The sequence below is a fragment of the Lepidochelys kempii genome, chromosome 5 (assembly GCF_965140285.1).
Source record: "Lepidochelys kempii isolate rLepKem1 chromosome 5, rLepKem1.hap1, whole genome shotgun sequence".
NCBI classification, from domain to species: domain Eukaryota; kingdom Metazoa; phylum Chordata; order Testudines; family Cheloniidae; genus Lepidochelys; species Lepidochelys kempii.
The window spans coordinates 15,505,384-15,524,036 of record NC_136384.1 but is presented as its reverse complement, the minus strand read 5'-3'; the positions used below and the strand labels follow the sequence as shown (position 1 = coordinate 15,524,036).

The 18,653-nt window shown below is 44.2% G+C and overlaps 1 protein-coding gene across 4 annotated transcripts in view; it reads left to right on the top strand.

Moving 5' to 3' along the window:
* DYM (dymeclin) overlaps window positions 1-18,653 on the top strand; it is a 389,895-nt gene that overhangs the window by 231,797 nt on the left and 139,445 nt on the right. For all 4 annotated transcript variants that reach the window (XM_073343514.2, XM_073343512.2, XM_073343513.2 and 1 more), the window contains 2 exons: window positions 10,289-10,402; window positions 12,765-12,859. In XM_073343514.2, coding sequence (XP_073199615.1) covers window positions 10,289-10,402; window positions 12,765-12,859 — 209 coding nt within the window. The remainder of the gene's footprint in view (window positions 1-10,288; window positions 10,403-12,764; window positions 12,860-18,653) is intronic.

Here is an 18,653-nt window from a genome sequence, read left to right as displayed (position 1 = left end):
CCAGTGGAGTTCCTGCCGCCAGTTTCCAGACTCAGGGCACTGCTCGCTGGGCTCAAAATGCCGATCTTCGGTGACACAACCCAGAACCATGGAGGTGAGCCTATCCCTGCAGCCCCACAACCAGGAATGCCTGAGCCACTCCCCTAGTGTTTGGCACCATTCCGGGGACTCTAGCCGATGGTCCCAGGAACCTCACTACTGGTCGCCTGAGTGCCGGTATGGGTTGCCATGGCCGCACCGACGTTCCCCAGCTCGGTTCCCTACTCCTTCCCGCTCTCATTTGACAGACCAGCACTGGTCAAAAACCATGAGGTATAGATCACTGGTTTACCGTCGCTGATCCACTGAACGCCACCGGTCTCTGTGATCTCGGCATGAGGAGTTGTTGCGCTCAGGCAGTTCTCCGTTGCTACATCTGAATCAGCAGTGACGTGACCGGGGTGAACAGTCGGCCTCTGCACCATCCTGGTCCCCCGGACGCAATCCGTTCTCTTCAGATTCTGGTACCCAGCAGAAGTCTTTACCAGCGGTCCAGGATCCCACATCGGGGTACCCATTATGTGTGTGGTACTGCCCGAAGCACTGTGGCCCCAGGGCCAGTGGCCTACCTCCGGCACCCTTGAAATCCCTGGGGGTTCCCGCAGCCCTTGCAAGGGCTCTGGTCGGCCTCGGTGGCCTCAAATAAACCATCGGCCCCCATCTCCCGACCGCCCCCCGATATGAAGGTGACTGGGGAAAAGACTCCTCAGATTCACCCAGGCCCCATTGAGGGACCACTTGAACAGTCATCTGAGGTGGCAGATCCTCCTGTGCCTGCTTTCTCCTTATCCTTGGCTGACGAGGCGATCACAAGGGCCCCTCGTCCAGTCCCACCGGATGATTCCAGAGCCCATCAGGAGCTACTAAAGTGGGTCGCCTCAAACTTGGGGCTACATGCTGAGGAGCTGGAGGAACCCTCAGACTGTCTATTTGAAGTCCTCAGCTTGGTGGCTCCAGCCCTTGTGCCCTTGCACAAGGTGGTAACAAAAATTACAAAATCCTTGTGGCAGACTCCCTCATCACTGCTCCCATCTCCTCACTGCTCCCATCTGCAAAAGGGCAGAACAAAAGTACTGTGTGCCTGCTATCTTTACAAACACCCTGCCCCAAGCTCACTGGTGGTCTCACCCATTAATGAACGGGAAAGGCAAGGCCAACCAGATGCAACCTCCCCAAAAACAAGAACTCAAAGAGACTCTATTTATTCAGAAGGAAAATGTATTCATCATTGAGCCTCTAGCTGTGGGTGGTCAACTATCAGAGCCTGCTTGGCCGCTACAATTTTAACATGTGGCAGTCCATGGCCAAGTTCAAGGATTCGCAGCCCAAGGACCCCAGGAAGGAGTTCCAGGTGATCCTCAATTAGGGCAAAGCAGTGGCTACAGCAGCCCTCCAGGTGGCCTCAGACGTGGTGGACTCTGCGGCCAGAATCATGAGCTCTGCCATCTCGATGAGAAGGGCATCCTGGCTGCAGTCGTCGGGCTTGTTGACGGAGGTTGAACAGTCAATACAGGATCTCCCATTTGATGGCCAAGCTCTGTTGAACAAACAGACACAAAATTGCAAAGGCTGAAGGACTCCCAGGCAACATTATGGACCCTGGGCCTCTACGCCCCAGGCCTGGCTAGAAAGTGGTTTAAGCCGTAGCAGCCCCAAGGGTTTGGAAACCAGAACAGATTGGATCCCTCCCGTAAGAAGGGCAAAGGCTATAAATGCTGGCAAGGCCACCAGCTGGCGTCCTCTGCTCAGTCGAGCTCCACCCGCAACCAGCAGGGTGGTACGTGGGCATTTTGAGGGTGCGCCAGAGGGCGCTGCCTGGGCCTGTCCCTGCCTGGGCCTCCCTAACTTTGGACCGCTGGGTTCTCAACACCGTGGCTCAGGGTTATACCCTCCAGTTTATTTCTTTCCCCCCCACACACACTCCTTCCCTGTCCCTCTTCAGGGACCCTTCTCACGAGAGCCTGCTCGCGCAGGAGGTAAAAGGCCTTCTGCAAGTGTGGCCTCTGAAGGAAGTCCCTCAAGAGTACAGAGGCAAGGGGTTTTACTCCTGGTACTTTCTAATCCCAAAGGCCAAAGTGAGTCTGAGACCCATCCTGGACCTGCGAGACCTCAACAAATGCCTCAAGAAGTTGAAGTTTCGCATGGTCTCCCTGGCCTCCATCATCCCCTCTGGATCTGTGAGACTGGTACGCTGCCCTCTATTTTGAGGGACGCTTACTTCCACATATCAATTTGCCAAAGACACAGACAATTCCTGCGCTTCACAGTGGGGTCCGCTCCTTACCAGTTTGTGGTGTTCCCATTCGGCCTGGCTACAGCCCCAAGGGTGTTTATCAAGTGCATGGCTGTGGTGGCTGCTTACCTCAGGTGTTGGAGTATCCAGATTTACCCGTACCTCAACGACTGGCTCATCAAGGGCCGCTCCAGGTCTCGGGTCCAGCGTGACGTCTCAGAACTACAGGTCATGTGCTGTGCCCTGGGCCTGCTGATAAACGAGGAAAAATTAACGTTAATTCCAGTACAGAAAATTTAGTTTATCAGAGCTGTCCTCAACTCTACCCGTGCCAGAGCATTTCTGCCACAGGACAGGTTCAAGACGATGGCAGGTCTCATTGCCAGTGTCTCTGCATATCCCCTCACCACAGCCTGGGTCTGCCTCAGGCTGTTGGACCACATGCTGGTGTGTACTTATGTCATCCACCATGAGAGGCTCAGACTGTGACCCCTCCAACGGTGGCTGGCAACAGTCTATGCCCTGTCCAGGGATCATCTGGACAAATCATCACAATCCCACCGAACGTATTTACCTCCCTGCAGTGGTGGACCAACTTGAGGGTGGTCCTAGAAGGAGTTCCCTTCAAGAGTCCTCGATCGTTGGTATCTCTAATATCGGATGCCTCCGACCTCGGCTGGGGAGCACATCTCGGCGAGCTGCGGACCCAAGAAACATGGTCCCCAGAGGAACTGACATTGCACATAAATGTCAGGGAACTCAGAGCAGTCCGCCTAGCCTGCGGAGTCTTCCTGCCACATCTTTCCGGTCAAGTGGTATGGATACTCACAGACAACATGGCCTCAATGTTCTACATCAAGAGGTAAGGGGGAGCCCGCTCGTTGGCTCTGTGTCAGGAAGCGTTCCGATTGTGGGACTTCTGCATCCAGCACGACATCCACCTTGAGGCATCGTACCTCCCTGGCATCCAGAATGCGCTGACGGATCACCTCAGCAGATCCTCCTTCTCTCACCACGAGTGGTCCCTCCACCCGGAGGTTGTACAGGTCCTCTTCTGAAGGTGGGAAACTCCCCGAGTGAACCTGTTCACCACCAGACAGAACAGGACGTGCCAGCAGTTCTGTTCCCTCCAGGGCCTAAGCAGGGACTTCCTCACTGACACCTTCCTTCTGTCATCGGAAGGGGATCTGACATACACATTCCCGCTGGTTCCACTGGTCAGCAGGATACTAGCAAAAGTCAAAACAGACAAAGCATGAGTCTCATGACTGCCCCAGCGTGGCCTTGCCAACATTGGTTTGGCATGCTCATGGACCTGGCCGTGGCTCCCACATGGCCATTGCCCAGCCGCCCAGATCTCCTCTTGCAAGACCACGGATGGGTCCTGCACCCGAACTTTCACTCCCTTCACCTAACGGCTTGGTGAATGGCTTAACCCAGAGGAAAGGGCCTGCTCCAGTCAGGTACAGCAAGTCCTCTTGGAAAGCAGAAAATCCTCCAGCAGAGCGACTTACCTGGCAAAGTGGAAGTGATTCATTGGTGAGGCCTCATCTGGAGTACTGTGTCCAGTTTTGGGCCCCACACTACAAGAAGGATGTGGATAAATTGGAGAGAGTCCAGCGAAGGGCAACAAAAATGATTAGGGGTCTGGAACACATGACTTATGAGGAGAGGCTGAGGGAGCTGGGATTGTTTAGCCTGCAGAAGAGAAGAATGAGGGGGGATTTGATAGCTGCTTTCAACTACCTGAAAGGGGGTTCCAAAGAGGATGGCTCTAAACTGTTCTCAATGGTAGCAGATGACAGAATGAGGAGTAATGGTCTCAAGTTGCAGTGGGGGAGGTTTAGATTGGATATTAGGAAAAACTTTTTCACTAAGAGGGTGGTGAAACACTGGAATGCGTTACCTAGGGAGGTGGTAGAATCTCCTTCCTTAGAGGTTTTTAAGGTCAGGCTTGACAAAGCCCTGACTGGGATGATTTAACTGGGAATTGGTCCTGCTTCGAGCAGGGGGTTGGACTAGATGACCTTCTGGGGTCCCTTCCAACCCTGATATTCTATGATTCTATGATTCTCCTGCTGGGCGGAGAAGCGTGGCATCTCCCCAACGAGGTCGTCTTTGCAATCCATCCTTGATTACCTGCTACACCTTAAGCATCAAGGCCTCACGCTTTCTCCATCAAGGTGCACTTAGCAGCCATATCAGCTTTCCACCAGCATGTCCAGGGCAAATCGGTGTTCTCACATGACATGTTCATCCAGTTCCTAAAAGGACTAGAGTGACTCTTCCCACTGGTCCAGGACCTGATTCTGCAATGGGACCTCAACATCGTCCTCTCAAGGCTCCTGGGGCCTCCCTTTGGGTCCTTGGTCTCGTGTTCCATTTCACATCTGTCAAGATTGCTTTCCTTATAGCCATTACCTCAGCAAGGCAAGTATCCAAGATTAAAGCCTTCACTTCGGAGCCTCCTTTCATGGTTTTCTACAAGGACAAGATCCAGCTGCGACCCTCCCACCCCACATTCTTGCCTAAGGTAGTGTCCCACTTCTGTGTTAACTAGGATATCTTTCTCCTGGTTTTCTGTCCAAAGCTGCACTCAACTGCGGAGGAGAGGCAGCTGCACACCTTGGATGGTCAGTGCGCCCTAGCGTTCTACCTGGAGTGCACCAAGTCCTTCTGCGTATTGACCCAACTCTTCATCACAACAGTGGACAGGATGAAAGGTATCCGGTGTCCTCTCAGAGGATCTTGAACTGGATCACCTCCTGAATCCAGACCTGTTATGACTTAGTTCGGTCAAACCACCACCTAAGGGCCCACTCAACCAGAGCACAAGCGTCCTCAGCAGCCTTCGTACCACACCGACCCATCCAAGACATCTGCAGGGCTGCCATGTGGTCTTTAGTGCACATGTTCACAGCACATTACGCCATCACCCAGCAGGCCAGAGATGATGCTGGATTTGGCAGAGCTGTGTTACAGTCGACACGTCCATGAACTCCTACCCACCTCCGGTGGTACTGCTTGGGAGGCACCTGGAATGGACATGAGCAAGCACTTGAAGAAGAAAAGATGTTTACCTTTTCGTAACTGGTGCTGCTCATGTCCATTCCATGACCCATCCTCCTTCCCCACTGTCAGAGTTTCCAGCAAGAAGGAACTGAGGGTTGGGGGAACCGGCAGCGCCCCTTATACCGCAGCATACAGTCACCACTCCAGAGGGCACCAGAACCGGTCCCCCACAGATACCTCTGAGGGAAAAACTTCCGGCACTGGTGCGTGTACCAAGCACACACACTTACAATGGAATGGACATGAGCAACACATCTCGAAGAACGCCAGTCTAACACGGCTGTTACTCTGAAACCAGTTACAAAAAGGTAACTGTCTTTTCCATTCCATTAATGAAAAGGTTGAATAGTTCAGGAGGTAGGAGTCCCGCAGGACTTCACTAGATACATCCTCTCAGTTTGACAGTGAATCATTGATAACTGCTCTTTGAATATGATTTTTCAACCAGTTGTGCACACACTTTGTAGTAATTTCATCTACATCATGTTTCCGTAGTTTGCTTATGAGAATGTCATGTGGGATTATCAAAAGCTTTACTAATGTCAAGACAAGTCATGTTACCTGCTTATACCTATCCAGTTGGCCAGTAACTCTGTCAAAGAAGGAAATAGTGTGACTATCAGAGATTCTGCCCACAGCTGCTTCCACTATCATCGGTGAGAAGTGTGAGTGCTACATATCTCTAAAAATCAAGCCATTCATTTGTTATTTAAATACCCATTGGGACAGACTGACAGTATCTTGAAGAAACTTTATGGAATTAAGATAAACTTTATTGAGTTAAGTTAAACCTTGCTGAGTTTGAATTAACATCTTTAGAAGTAAATTTTATTAAAAGTACAATTGTATATGTGTTGTTGTGACATTGTATGTACCTTCTCTAGTGGGGGGGGGGGGAGACACACTAATGAACTTCCTCTGTTATTAGCCTTTGAAGTTCCCCTGGAGAGATATGCATATACTAGTTCAAACAGAATTCTCCAGAGACCAATAGACAAAGAACAGACTTTTGGGTAAAAACCTTGATTTTCAGCTGACTTGGGGCCTTCTTCCTGATCCAGCAAATGGACAAGACCCCTGATCCACAGAGGCCCCCAATCCTTAGGGGAGGATAGGAAAAACTTGGCTTACTGAGGCTTCATAAGACACTGTGCTTGTTCTGAGCTGAAGCTTTGATGAACTTGTTACCACAAGGATGCCCTTACAATGGGTTATTAAAAGACTGCAGTTGCCAGAGCCCCTGTGAGAGTTGGTATGAACTCTGATAAGTTTATTAACATACGTGTAGGTTCTTTTATTGTTTTTAATGTGTTTTCTGTAATGCTTTGTACCTTAAGAGTAGAATAGGCTTGCTTAGAAAGAACAGTGTGGTAAATTATATCTGTTATCTGTCTCTGAAGAGAAAGCAAGCAGGTGGCCTAAGGAACCTGTCTGTGCTGGGAATTACACAGCAGAGGCAAGGGAATGGGGCAGTCTGGGTGTAGCCAGTCAGAAGGAGGAGAGATGTGTATCTCCACTCAAGAGAGGCAACAGCTGGGGAGCTGGAAGCCTGAGAGTTGGGTACTCTTGCTGAACCCTTGAGTGGTGCATTTGCCCTGAGCTCTGACATCCATATTTAGAGAGGTACATTCTTGCAGACTAATGTATGTCCCAGGACTACAATATCACTAAAGAATAATGGGCTCTCTCTGTTGAGGCACAACCAGTGCATTTATTTTCAAATGCATTTGCCCTGTAATCATGTGGAATTACAATGCTATGATTTCCAGTATACCAAATTGCCATTATATACTAATGTTAAGTGTAATGGTAAGACACCCCTAGTGTACTTTTTAATAACAACCTCCTATACTTTTTTGCTTTCATTCCAAATGTTGTGGCACAGTTTTTGCAGAGTTAACAACCTTAATGCTGCATTCCTCCAGAATCCCCTGTCGACTTCAGAACACAGGCTGCCCTCTTTTTCTGGTAATTGTATATGTTAGGACTTCTGGTTCACAAGACATCTTGTAACTTTTTAAAAAACTTTCTGGAGTTTCACCGAATGCATTTTATTTTGTGAAACCCGGACACTTTCTGTATAGAACGTTTTAAAGCCTTTCCCATAGGACTCCCTCTTTTGCTTTAGGTACCTCCTGTGACTTCTGTTTGAAAGGGGGAGGGGTGTATATGCAAATCCTTGATCCACCCCATTAATCCCAGAGAGGAAGTGAGTGTAAAGATGCCAGAACCTGAAGTAGCATCAGGTGTCACCTCCTCCCTTTGTCTGTGTGTGTATTGTAGTGATCACCCCTTCAGGTCTCTGTTTCTTTCTGAGGATAGTGGCTGCCACCTCCTGATCCTTTTCTCTTCTGGAGGAAAGATTTCCCTCTCAGTCTGTTACCCTAGAGGCTGTAAAAGTCAGCAGACGAGAGGACAGTTTTTCATTGCTGCTTCTTTGGAATATGTTTGTCATCTGAAGAGCCTTTACTTGGAAAAGAGAGAGTATTGGTCTTTCTTGGTGACATCCAAAGAAGAGATGAGAAGATGAACACAATCACCCTGAAAGACAAGTGGGGATGTTGCCTCTGTATATTCTCCCATCTTCCCACCCTCCTATTCCTTATGCTGAGGTTGGGCTCCATCCAGTAGAGTGAAAGTAGTTATTAGATTGGATTAGCTTTAGGGAAGTTGACCAGTAGTAGTATCCCTCACTTTGAAGTAGGGTGTGGAACTTGGATACAGCCTGGGCTCCCAGAAGAATAACTGGTTTCAGAGTAACATCCGTGTTAGTCTGTATTTGCAAAAAGAAAAGGAGTACTTGTGGCACCTTAGAGACTAACCAATTTATTTGAGCATAAGCTGTTGAGCTTATGCTCAAATAAGTTGGTTAGTCTCTAAGGTGCCACAAGTACTCCTTTTCTTTTTAGAAGAATAACTGAAGGCTCAAGAGTCACTGAAGTGCTGATACGTTGGCAAAATGTTCTAGTCCTGATGTACTGGTCTGTACCAGTCCAATTTGAGCTCTGCCAAGGGCTGCTTTTAATTTGACTCTTAAACTAGAAGTTTAATTATAGGAAGGAAGTGAATACTTGTGCATGTGGTGCAATACAGATGCACAAAATGTTATTTTTAAAGGGTGTGTTTGAGTCTGAACGCTTTCTATTCAACATTTTGTAAAAGATGGTCTGGTTCCAGGAATGCGGAAGGGGAACCTAGCTAACAAAATGATTCATAACAATTCCTTTAAACCACAACTGGAGAAGGAAAAGATAGCCATAGTCTCTGTTGTTCCTTTGGCATAGACCTCTCTATGTACTCTTATTTCATAACTTGTAAATTATCTCATAACTTGTAAATATGTCAAGATGCACGTAGACTGAATTCCCTTTCTGGGGAGATAAAATGATGTAAAAAACTCAGTGGATCTGAGACTGATTGACTGACTTGAAAACTACATCTGCCACGAGGATTTACTTATCATACTTACTCCTGAGGGCATTCTGTGCAAAAAATTAAAAATTCTGCACCAAAAAAATTAAAAATTCTGAGCGCAATATTTAAAAATTCTGTAAGTTTTATTGGTAAATAAATAAATTGGGCTTTTGAAATTTCATCCATGCTAAGCGAAGGTTTTGTACTGGCTTTGTTAACAAGAGGCAGTTCCTTGTCTCATTTTATTACTAATGTTGATTTAAACCTACAATAAATGACCATTCGGAGGGCTGACAAATCTGTCCCTTAATAGGGTGGCTGTTTAATAAATGTGGAGCAGAATAGTACTCTGTTGTTTTGAGATTATTTTTGAATGGTCTCAAGACAAGAGGTTTGCTAATAAATTGTTAAACTATTGCATAGGTTTCGTTGTATACATTTCGCATGCATTTTTATGCTATTATATTTTTTTGTAAATCTCATATATTGCATTGAAACTTAACTCATACTAATTTCTTTCATTTACTCTACGTGTAACCACCCTTATTAGACAACTTCCTATTTCACTAGTTTCCCAGAGTGTTCCCAAATGCACTGAGTACAATTCTTCTCCACCTTTAATGAGATACCTCTATTATAAATTTATTTGTATTGTCCATAGAACCTAGGAGCTCTAGTCATGGTAAACAGCTGATCTTTGCTAGTCTCTCAAATAGACTTTCAAGACAGGTTTCACTTTGCATAAGAACATAAGAACAGCCATACTCGGTCAGAGCAAAGGTCCATCTAGCCCAGTAGCCTGTCTTCTGACAGTGGCCAATGCCAGGTGCCCCAGAGGGAATGAACAGAACAGGTAATCATCAAATGATTCATTCCCTATTGCTCATTCCCAGCTTCTGGCAAACAGAGGCTAGAGACACAATCCCTGCCCATCCTAGCCACTGATGGACCTATCCTCCATGAACTTATCTAGTTCTTTTTTGAACCCTGTTATATAGTCTTGGCCTTCACAACATCCTCTGACAAACAGTTCCACAGGTTGACTGTGTGTTGTGTGAAGAAATAATTACTTTTATTTGTTTTAAACCTGCTGCCTATTAATTTCATTTGGTGACCCCTAGTTCTTGTGTTATGAGAAGGAGTAAATAACACTTCTTTATTTACTTTCGCCACACACATATGTGTGCGGGTGTGGCTACATATGTGTGTATATATATGTGTGTGTGTGTGTGTGTACACTTATACTGCTTAATTAAAGTTAGTTCAGCACACCAGTAATTTTTTATTCACATATTTCCTCTTTGTACCTTCTCCACATGACCTGCAGAACAAAGTTAATGAGATCTACAAGTTGGATACTACTGCAATATCTTTTGAAACTCTAGAACAGAGTACATTTTAGTGTATTGAACTTGGAGGGTAATTTATTTGTCTCGAGGGAAGCAAGAGCCCAGAGAACTGCATGATTTTATGTCATCTCACTCACAATTGAAATGTGGTGTTGAAACCTATTTTTTTTCCTCATTGCAGATATTGAAAAATATCACTTGGTACTCAGAGCGTGTTCTAACCGAGATTTCACTAGGGAGTCTCCTGATACTGGTGGTGATAAGAACCATTCAGTACAACATGACAAGGACAAGGGTAAGAGTTATATTTAGAACTTACATATGTAGTGTATATCTGCAGTCTTCCATCAGCTGGTGTTCAGTTCCAAACAGAGGTAAAAAAACCAAAAGTGAACCTTTTTGCAGCAAATGAGCACCTAAACACAGTGGGGGAGGCAGAAAAAAGGTCAGCACTCAGGTACAGTATGAAGTGCTTCTGAATTTGTAAAGCAGTTTCTGTGATATCATTCAGGTCTGCTGCTTTGATTACTAACATACAAAGTCCAGTCGTAGTAGTAGTTGCATAGTTCCTGAAAAAAGTAATAGATTTCTGATGAGAGAAAAAAATATCAGCATTAAATTATGTGTGGGATTTTTTACCTATATTAAATTATCCAGAAGTATGGATTTGGGTTCCTTGCTATTTGATAGTATAGTTTTATAAACAGTTGTGGAAATTGGGGTGGAAGAAAATTACTTTTACTTTTTTTCTTATGAGTATAATTGAGAGATCTGGGGCAAAACATGGTTGTTTTAGATACATTCCCCATCATGCATTATTTCACTTCTGACTTCCCTAAAATCCATTAGGTTATATGTTGTGGATCTTTAATGTAGGAGCACTTCAAGTGTATCTCTCTAATGTGTGTAGCAGACATGTAAACTACATTAAAGGCTTCTGTACGTTTCTTTCATTGCTGAAAATGTTGAGAAGCTTTTGCAATAAAATTAACTAAAGCATGGTGTTAGTTGTACTAGATCAAATAATTTAAAACCAAAATCACCATCTCTGTGGTCACACCAAAATATAGATGAGAGAATTGTATGGTAATAATATTAACACCACCCCTATTAACTACTTAAAACAGACATTAATTGGCTGTAATTTCTGTTTCATGAAATAACAGACACAATGAGATGGAAGGCAAGGAAGCTGATACTGGTTGCAGAGTTTATATTGGATTAAATGTAAGCTGTACTTTGTCAAGTAACATTTCATAAACAGGAATAAGGGTTTGCGAGCCATTTAACCAGTAAATGGTTTCTTGTAAATAGGCTGCATTTTGGTATTAAATTCCAAATATTTATCAGATTTACCCACTGGTTTAACTTAGAGGCTTTACAGAATATTCAGTTGGAACCAGAAACTCCCCCATTCTTTCGCGTCCCCCCCTTTTTTTTTGAGTCCTGGGTAAGTTCTAGCCAGCAATGCTGAATGAATCTTCTTGCTCACAAGAGGAGCTTTATACTTTGAACATGGGAGCACAGGAATTCTATCTAGCCTCGTTACAGACAAGGCAAGTGCAGGTGACATAGGAAATGGAATTTTGAATATATATCTGATTTCAGCCTACTGTACTGATTGCCATAATATACAGATTCCCCAGGCACTGGCAGAATAAGTAGTAGAAGGAGCCAGAGGCCACTCCGTGTTTACATCAATTAGAATGGAAGATACTCGGAATTTATATGTGGCATTGGGGGTCTGTGTTACTCATAAGGAGAATAAATGCACATTTTAGTCCTGAGTAGGGAAGAGGAACTTCTTAATGAAGGAAGTCATTAAACATTGCTCCATGTTGTAGAGGGATTGGTCAAACATATGACTAGAGATAAAGCCTGGGAGTGGAGAATCTAATTTTCTGCAAAAGGTGAGGATACAATAAGCAACCCCTACCACTTTTAATATCTATTACAATAAATTAATCCCTCCAATATGCTGTTTAAGATTTATTGTCTTCCCTTGAAGAATAGCACAATCCATGTTTATTTGCCTCTCTCCTGTGAGCAAGATACATATTGCATAAGCCATAGGATTGTGGATTCCACCGTTTTGTCTGTGCTCTGCAGTTCTCTGACTTTGAGTGAGCCAATGTTTAAACATTTATCTGGAAAGATGGCAGTTAAAATGGGCTTCAGAAACTCCAACTATACAGGAGCAGAACTTATAACATACTACATTAGTGGTAGTTGTGGAGAAGTTGAATGTTTTGAAATAATTAATATGGAGGTCAGAGTATAGGGCAAAAAGGGTTGGGTAAGTTTGGAGAGAATTGGGGCAAAGGAAAGGAGAGAGAATTAAAAAGCAGTATAGACTATTTTCTCTACCATTTATCAATTATATTCATGATCCCGTTGTATATCAACTTTGATTTTAAAATATATATGTACAGTGAAATCTGTACAAGAGCCCACCCTTATTAGGCAAATTCATGTCTAAAGAGACCATTATTAAAGCATCTCTAAATATACAAAGTGTAATTCTGCTCCACCTTTATTAGAAGACCACCTGTGTTAAGCAACGGATGTTTGTTAGTCCTTTGAGTGGTTTCTTATGACAGGTCTTAGTGTATGTGAAAAGGACAGTTTGATGTGTTTTTTCCCCTCTTTTCCAACAGGACAAATACCTTCATACAAATTGTCTGGCAGCCTTAGCAAATATGTCAGCACAGTTCCGCTCCCTTCATCAGTATGCTGCTCAGAGAATCATCAGGTAAATATAAGCCTTTTAAAAATATTTAAACTGGTCTTCCAACTAAATTCAGAGGAAAAGGGACTTGAATTTTCTATGACTGAATAGATATAAGTGAAATTGGAATTAAATTATACCAGATAAATCTTATTTCCCTTCATGAAGTCTGGGTTATATTTTGAGTTAGTGAAAAATATTATGAATCTTTATCAAAGAAACTTTTGATTTTTTCTGTTCTCCATAGAGCAGCCATAGCAACTGCTTTTAAACTGGAATATTTTTCAGTCACTTCTTCTGTTATGACAAAAATGCAGGGGGTGATAGTTCTCCAGAACATTGTTAACTGGACTTTCAACTTACTATATTTCTGCCTGTGCTGAGGACGGAGGACTTTATTTTTAACGTAGACAAAACATAGCCATCCCTTTGTGATGGGGTATTGTGCACTTTTTGCAGTTACTTACTTTTGTGCCTTTTTGAATGGTCAAGTTCACTAGCCTTTCTTGTAACAAGTCAGTTAATGTCAGCTTGTGTTCTAATAAAAGGGACACTGCTTTCATAGAGTCTTAGATATAGAAGATGGGAAGGACCAAGTTCCACCAGTTCCAGAGGCCACCATGTAATTACAGGTACTCATGTGGGATGTGTCTAGTTTATTTTAGCAGCTCATCTACTCAGTGCTCCAAAGGAAACCAAAAAGGTCCATGACATTACATCCCAGGGGAAAATTTTTTCAATGCTTGGCAAATATAGATTTTATGCCAAAAATTAGTTCAAAATATCACATATTTCTTTGATAAGTATGTATGTATTTTGTAAAAGTCTAGACTAACAAGAAGTACAGTATTTTTAAAAAATATTGGTTTTGTGGAACTATTTCTGTGATGGTCCTTCCTGCTCTTGAGGTGCTCACTTCTATGTATGCCATCATCATCTCCCTGCTTGACACAAGTCTTCTATTCACGCACAATGGCTGTAGCCTACAGTACATGTTCAACTTAAATCTGAGCTCTCTTCCTTACAGTGTTTACCAAGTCTGTAACTCTAATTGTTGCCTATGTTTGATATTGTCCTAAATAACTCTTGTGCTGCTATTCTTATTCATTTCCTGATTCCTGGTCTCTACATCCAACATTCTTACATATTACCCTTTATGGTCTCTAAGTCCAACTTTCCAAATATCAACCTGTGAAATGTGAAATAATAATGAGACTAATGGATGCCTTTGAAAGCAAGCATAAATCACCTCAGTCCTTGGAAAACTTGCAGACTTTTTACCCATTTCAGAATATGATATGTACAGCCTCTTCCACATTCTGCAGGGAATTGCCTTTCCTATATTCCCAATCTCTCTCATAGAATCATAGAATATCAGGGTTGGAAGGGACCTCAGGAGGCCATCTAGTCCAACCCCCTGCTCAAAGCAGGACCAATCCCCAATTTGTGCCCCAGATCCCTAAATGGCCCCCTCAAGGATTGAACTCACAATCCTGGGTTTAGCAGGCCAATGCTCAAACCACTGAGGTATACTTCCCTCCCTCCCTGCCTTTCTTTTCATCCCTTTCCACTCTCCAATCCCTCTGCATTTCAAACATTTGTCACTATGTCTCTACCAGTCACTCTCCCTGCACTCCACCAAAACCTTCTCTACAGTGATCACTGGATCCTTCCTGCATGCTATTCCCACCATCTAGGCAGCAGATTGACTCCCTGACATTTCTCAGATCCTATCTCAAGACCCAGGCAAGGACATGTAACTCAACCAAATAATGTTAGGCGCTTCATACACAACAATTCACTATGAGCTTGGGTTTTTTGTGTCCACTGCATCCATCTCACGATATAACTGCTCTGATATATGAACCTACTTGTTTTTATTTGGATGTGAAGACTAGTTGCTCTGTATTCTTATATGAAAGGTGTGATACAAAATTGCATTGTATTTCTCCCTCACACATACAGAATGGTTATGTATTTAAAGCTATGATGCGTAATGATGGAAAAAACAGCAAAATCTCTGTCATGTTTAAATTAAAAGTACGAAATTGCATATTGCACAGTATTCTTGCATTGTATAAGGAACTAGTAAAGCCGCATTTGAAATAGTGTGTCTAATTCTACTCATGCTGGAATAAAAATCAGAGTTGGAGCAACCAAAATAATACTAAAAACGAGGAGTCCTTGTGGCACCTTAGAGACTAACAAATGTATTTGGGCATAAGCTTTCGTGCATCTGATGAAGTGGGTTATAGCCCATGAAAGCTTATACCCAAATACATTTGTTAGTCTCTAAGGTGCCACAAGGACTCCTCATTGTTTTTGCTGATACAGACTAACACGGCTACCCTCTGAAACCTGTCAAAATAATACTGGAATTCAAAACCGTAGTTTTTCAAAAGAGTAATCCCTTAGAAACAGGAATCATTTTTTGTTCTGTGTTTGTACAGTGATTAATACATTAGGGTCCTGGTCCAAGACTGGGGCTCTTGGGTGCTACTGCAATACAAATAATAACAATAAGGTCAAAACCACTAGGGACTGGCCTAGCAGTTCTTATTCAGGAGAAGTTATATCTGAGTAACAACTGCAGGAACATGCCTAAAATCAGCATGTTGGTAATCTTTCGGGGCAGGTGGAAAAATCTGAGAACTCATTGCATTTACAGAATTCTTCACTACAGATTGTACAGATTTACTGATTGTTCGCTAAGTGAGAGGTGGTGGTTATTCCAGTGGTGCCCGTGGGGTCCTGTCGGCATCGAGGCCATGCTTTGCTGGGTTGAAACACAGAAGAAAAAGTGGCTGCATTATCTAGTTTAAGACAGGACACAACAAGTGACTGTGAACAACACTAGGAGGGAAGGACAAATTAAGACAAGGGTAACAGTAATAATGTAATGTTTTTACAGTCTAAATTTGCTGAGACAGGCAAAGCTTAATTTCTCAGAGACTATTTCCTGGAGCTCCCCATCCCCCACCCCCATTCAGGGATCTTGGCTTCAGCTGCAGGGCGGGGCTCAGGGCTTTAGCCACACAGGAAGGCACCAGGATTGGGGTTTCAGCCACACAGGCTGCCTTGGGGCTTCAGCCCCATGGAGCGCGCTGGGGCTTCCACGGGTTTGAAAATATTTACTGGAGCTCCACTCTGGATGGCTCCAGCTCAATTTAAGCCCTACTGACACGTGTTTGTCAAAACTGTTAATCTCCAGTCATGGGGATTCCAAAACGTTCCTGAGACACCTATATACTTATCTGTCTTTATAGTTAGAAAGCTTTTTCATAATATGTAACCTAAATCTCCCCTGCTTCAGGTTAAGCCCATCCCTTTCTGTTCTTCCTTCAGTGGACATTGAAAATAATTGATCACCATCCTCTTTACAAGAACTCTTCGCATATTTGAAGACTGTTATCGGGTTCCCCTTCAGTCTTCTTTTCTCAAAACTAAACAAGCCCGGTTTTACTAACTTTTCCCCATAGGTCAGGTTTTCTAAACCTTTTATCATTTTTGTTACGCTTCTCTGGACTCGCTCCAATTTGTCCATTCCTAAAGCATGGTGCCCGGAACTGGACACAGTACTCCAGCTGAGACCTCACCAGTGCCAAATAGAGTGGGAGAATGACCTCCAATGTCCTACAGATGACAGTCCTGTTAACAGAAAAGGAGTACTTGTGGCACCTTAGAGACTAACCAATTTATTTGAGCATAAGCTTTCGTGAGCTACAGCTCACTTCATCAGATGCATACCGTGGAAACTGCAGCAGACTTTATATATACACAGAGGATATGAAACAATACCTCCTCCCACCCCACTGTCCTGCTGGTAATAGCTTATCTAAAGTGATCATCAGGTGGGCCATTTCCAGCACAAATCCAGGTTTTCTCACCCTCCACCCCCCCCACACAAATTCACTCTCCTGCTGGTGATAGCCCATCCAAAGTGACAACACATACACAATGTGCATGACAATCAAGTTGGGCTATTTCCTGCACAAATCCAGGTTTTCTCACATCCCCCCCACCCCCATACACACACAAACTCACTCTCCTGCTGGTAATAGCTCATCCAAACTGACCACTCTTCAAGTTTAAATCCAAGTTAAACCAGAACATCTGGGGGGGGGGGGGTAGGAAAAAACAAGAGGACACAGGTTACCTTGCATAATGACTTAGCCACTCCCAGTCTCTATTTAAGCCTAAATTAATAGTATCCAATTTGCAAATGAATTCCAATTCAGCAGTTTCTCGCTGGAGTCTGGATTTGAAGTTTTTTTTGTTTTAAGATAGCGACCTTCATGTCTGTGATTGCGTGACCAGAGAGATTGAAGTGTTCTCCGACTGGTTTATGAATATTATAATTCTTGACATCTGATTTGTGTCCATTTATTCTTTTAAGTAGAGACTGTCCAGTTTGACCAATGTACATGGCAGAGGGGCATTGCTGGCACATGATGGCATATATCACATTGGTGGATGTGCAGGTGAATGAGCCTCTGATAGTGTGGCTGATGTTATTAGGCCCTGTGATGGTGTCCCCTGAATAGATATGTGGACACAGTTGGCAACGGGCTTTGTTGCAAGGATAAGTTCCTGGGTTAATGGTTCTGTTGTGTGGTATGTGGTTGTTGGTGAGTATTTGCTTCAGGTTGCAGGGCTGTCTGTAGGCAAGGACTGGCCTGTCTCCCAAGATTTGTGAGAGTGCTGGGTCATCCTTTAGGATAGGTTGTAGATCCTTAATAATGCGTTGGAGGGGTTTTAGTTGGGGGCTGAAGGTGACGGCTAGTGGCGTTCTGTTATTTTCTTTGTTAGGCCTGTCCTGTAGTAGGTAACTTCTGGGAACTCTTCTGGCTCTATCAATCTGTTTCTTTACTTCTGCAGGTGGGTATTGTAGTTGTAAGAAAGCTTGACAGAGATCTTGTAGGTGTTTGTCTCTGTCTGAGGGGTTGGAGCAAATGCGGTTGTATCGCAGAGCTTGGCTGTAGACGATGGATCGTGTGGTGTGGTCAGGGTGAAAGCTGGAGGCATGCAGGTAGGAATAGCGGTCGGTAGGTTTCCGGTATAGGGTGGTGTTTATGTGACCATTGTTTATTAGCACTGTAGTGTCCAGGAAGTGGATCTCTTGTGTGGACTGGACCAGGCTGAGGTTGGTGGTGGGATGGAAATTGTTGAAATCATGGTGGAATTCCTCAAGGGCTTCTTTTCCATGGGTCCAGATGATGAAGATGTCATCAATATAGCGCAAGTAGAGTAGGGGCTTTAGGGGACGAGAGCTGAGGAAGCGTTGTTCTAAATCAGCCATAAAAATGTTGGCATACTGTGGGGCCATGCGGGTACCCATAGCAGTGCCGCTGATCTGAAGGTATACATTGTCCCCAAATGTGAAATAGTTATGGGTAAGGACAAAGTCACAAAGTTCAGCCACCAGGTTAGCCGTGACATTATCGGGGATAGTGTTCTTGACGGCTTGTAGTCCATCTTTGTGTGGAATGTTGGTGTAGAGGGCTTCTACATCCATAGTGGCCAGGATGGTGTTATCAGGAAGATCACCGATGGATTGAAGTTTCCTCAGGAAGTCAGTGGTGTCTCGAAGGTAGCTGGGAGTGCTGGTAGCGTAGGGCCTGAGGAGGGAGTCTACATAGCCAGACAATCCTGCTGTCAGGGTGCCAATGCCTGAGATGATGGGGCGCCGAGGATTTCCAGGTTTATGGATCTTGGGTAGTAGATAGAATATCCCAGGTCGGGGTTCCACAACAGAACCACTAACCCAGGAACTTATCCTTGCAACAAAGCCCGTTGCCAACTGTGTCCACATATCTAT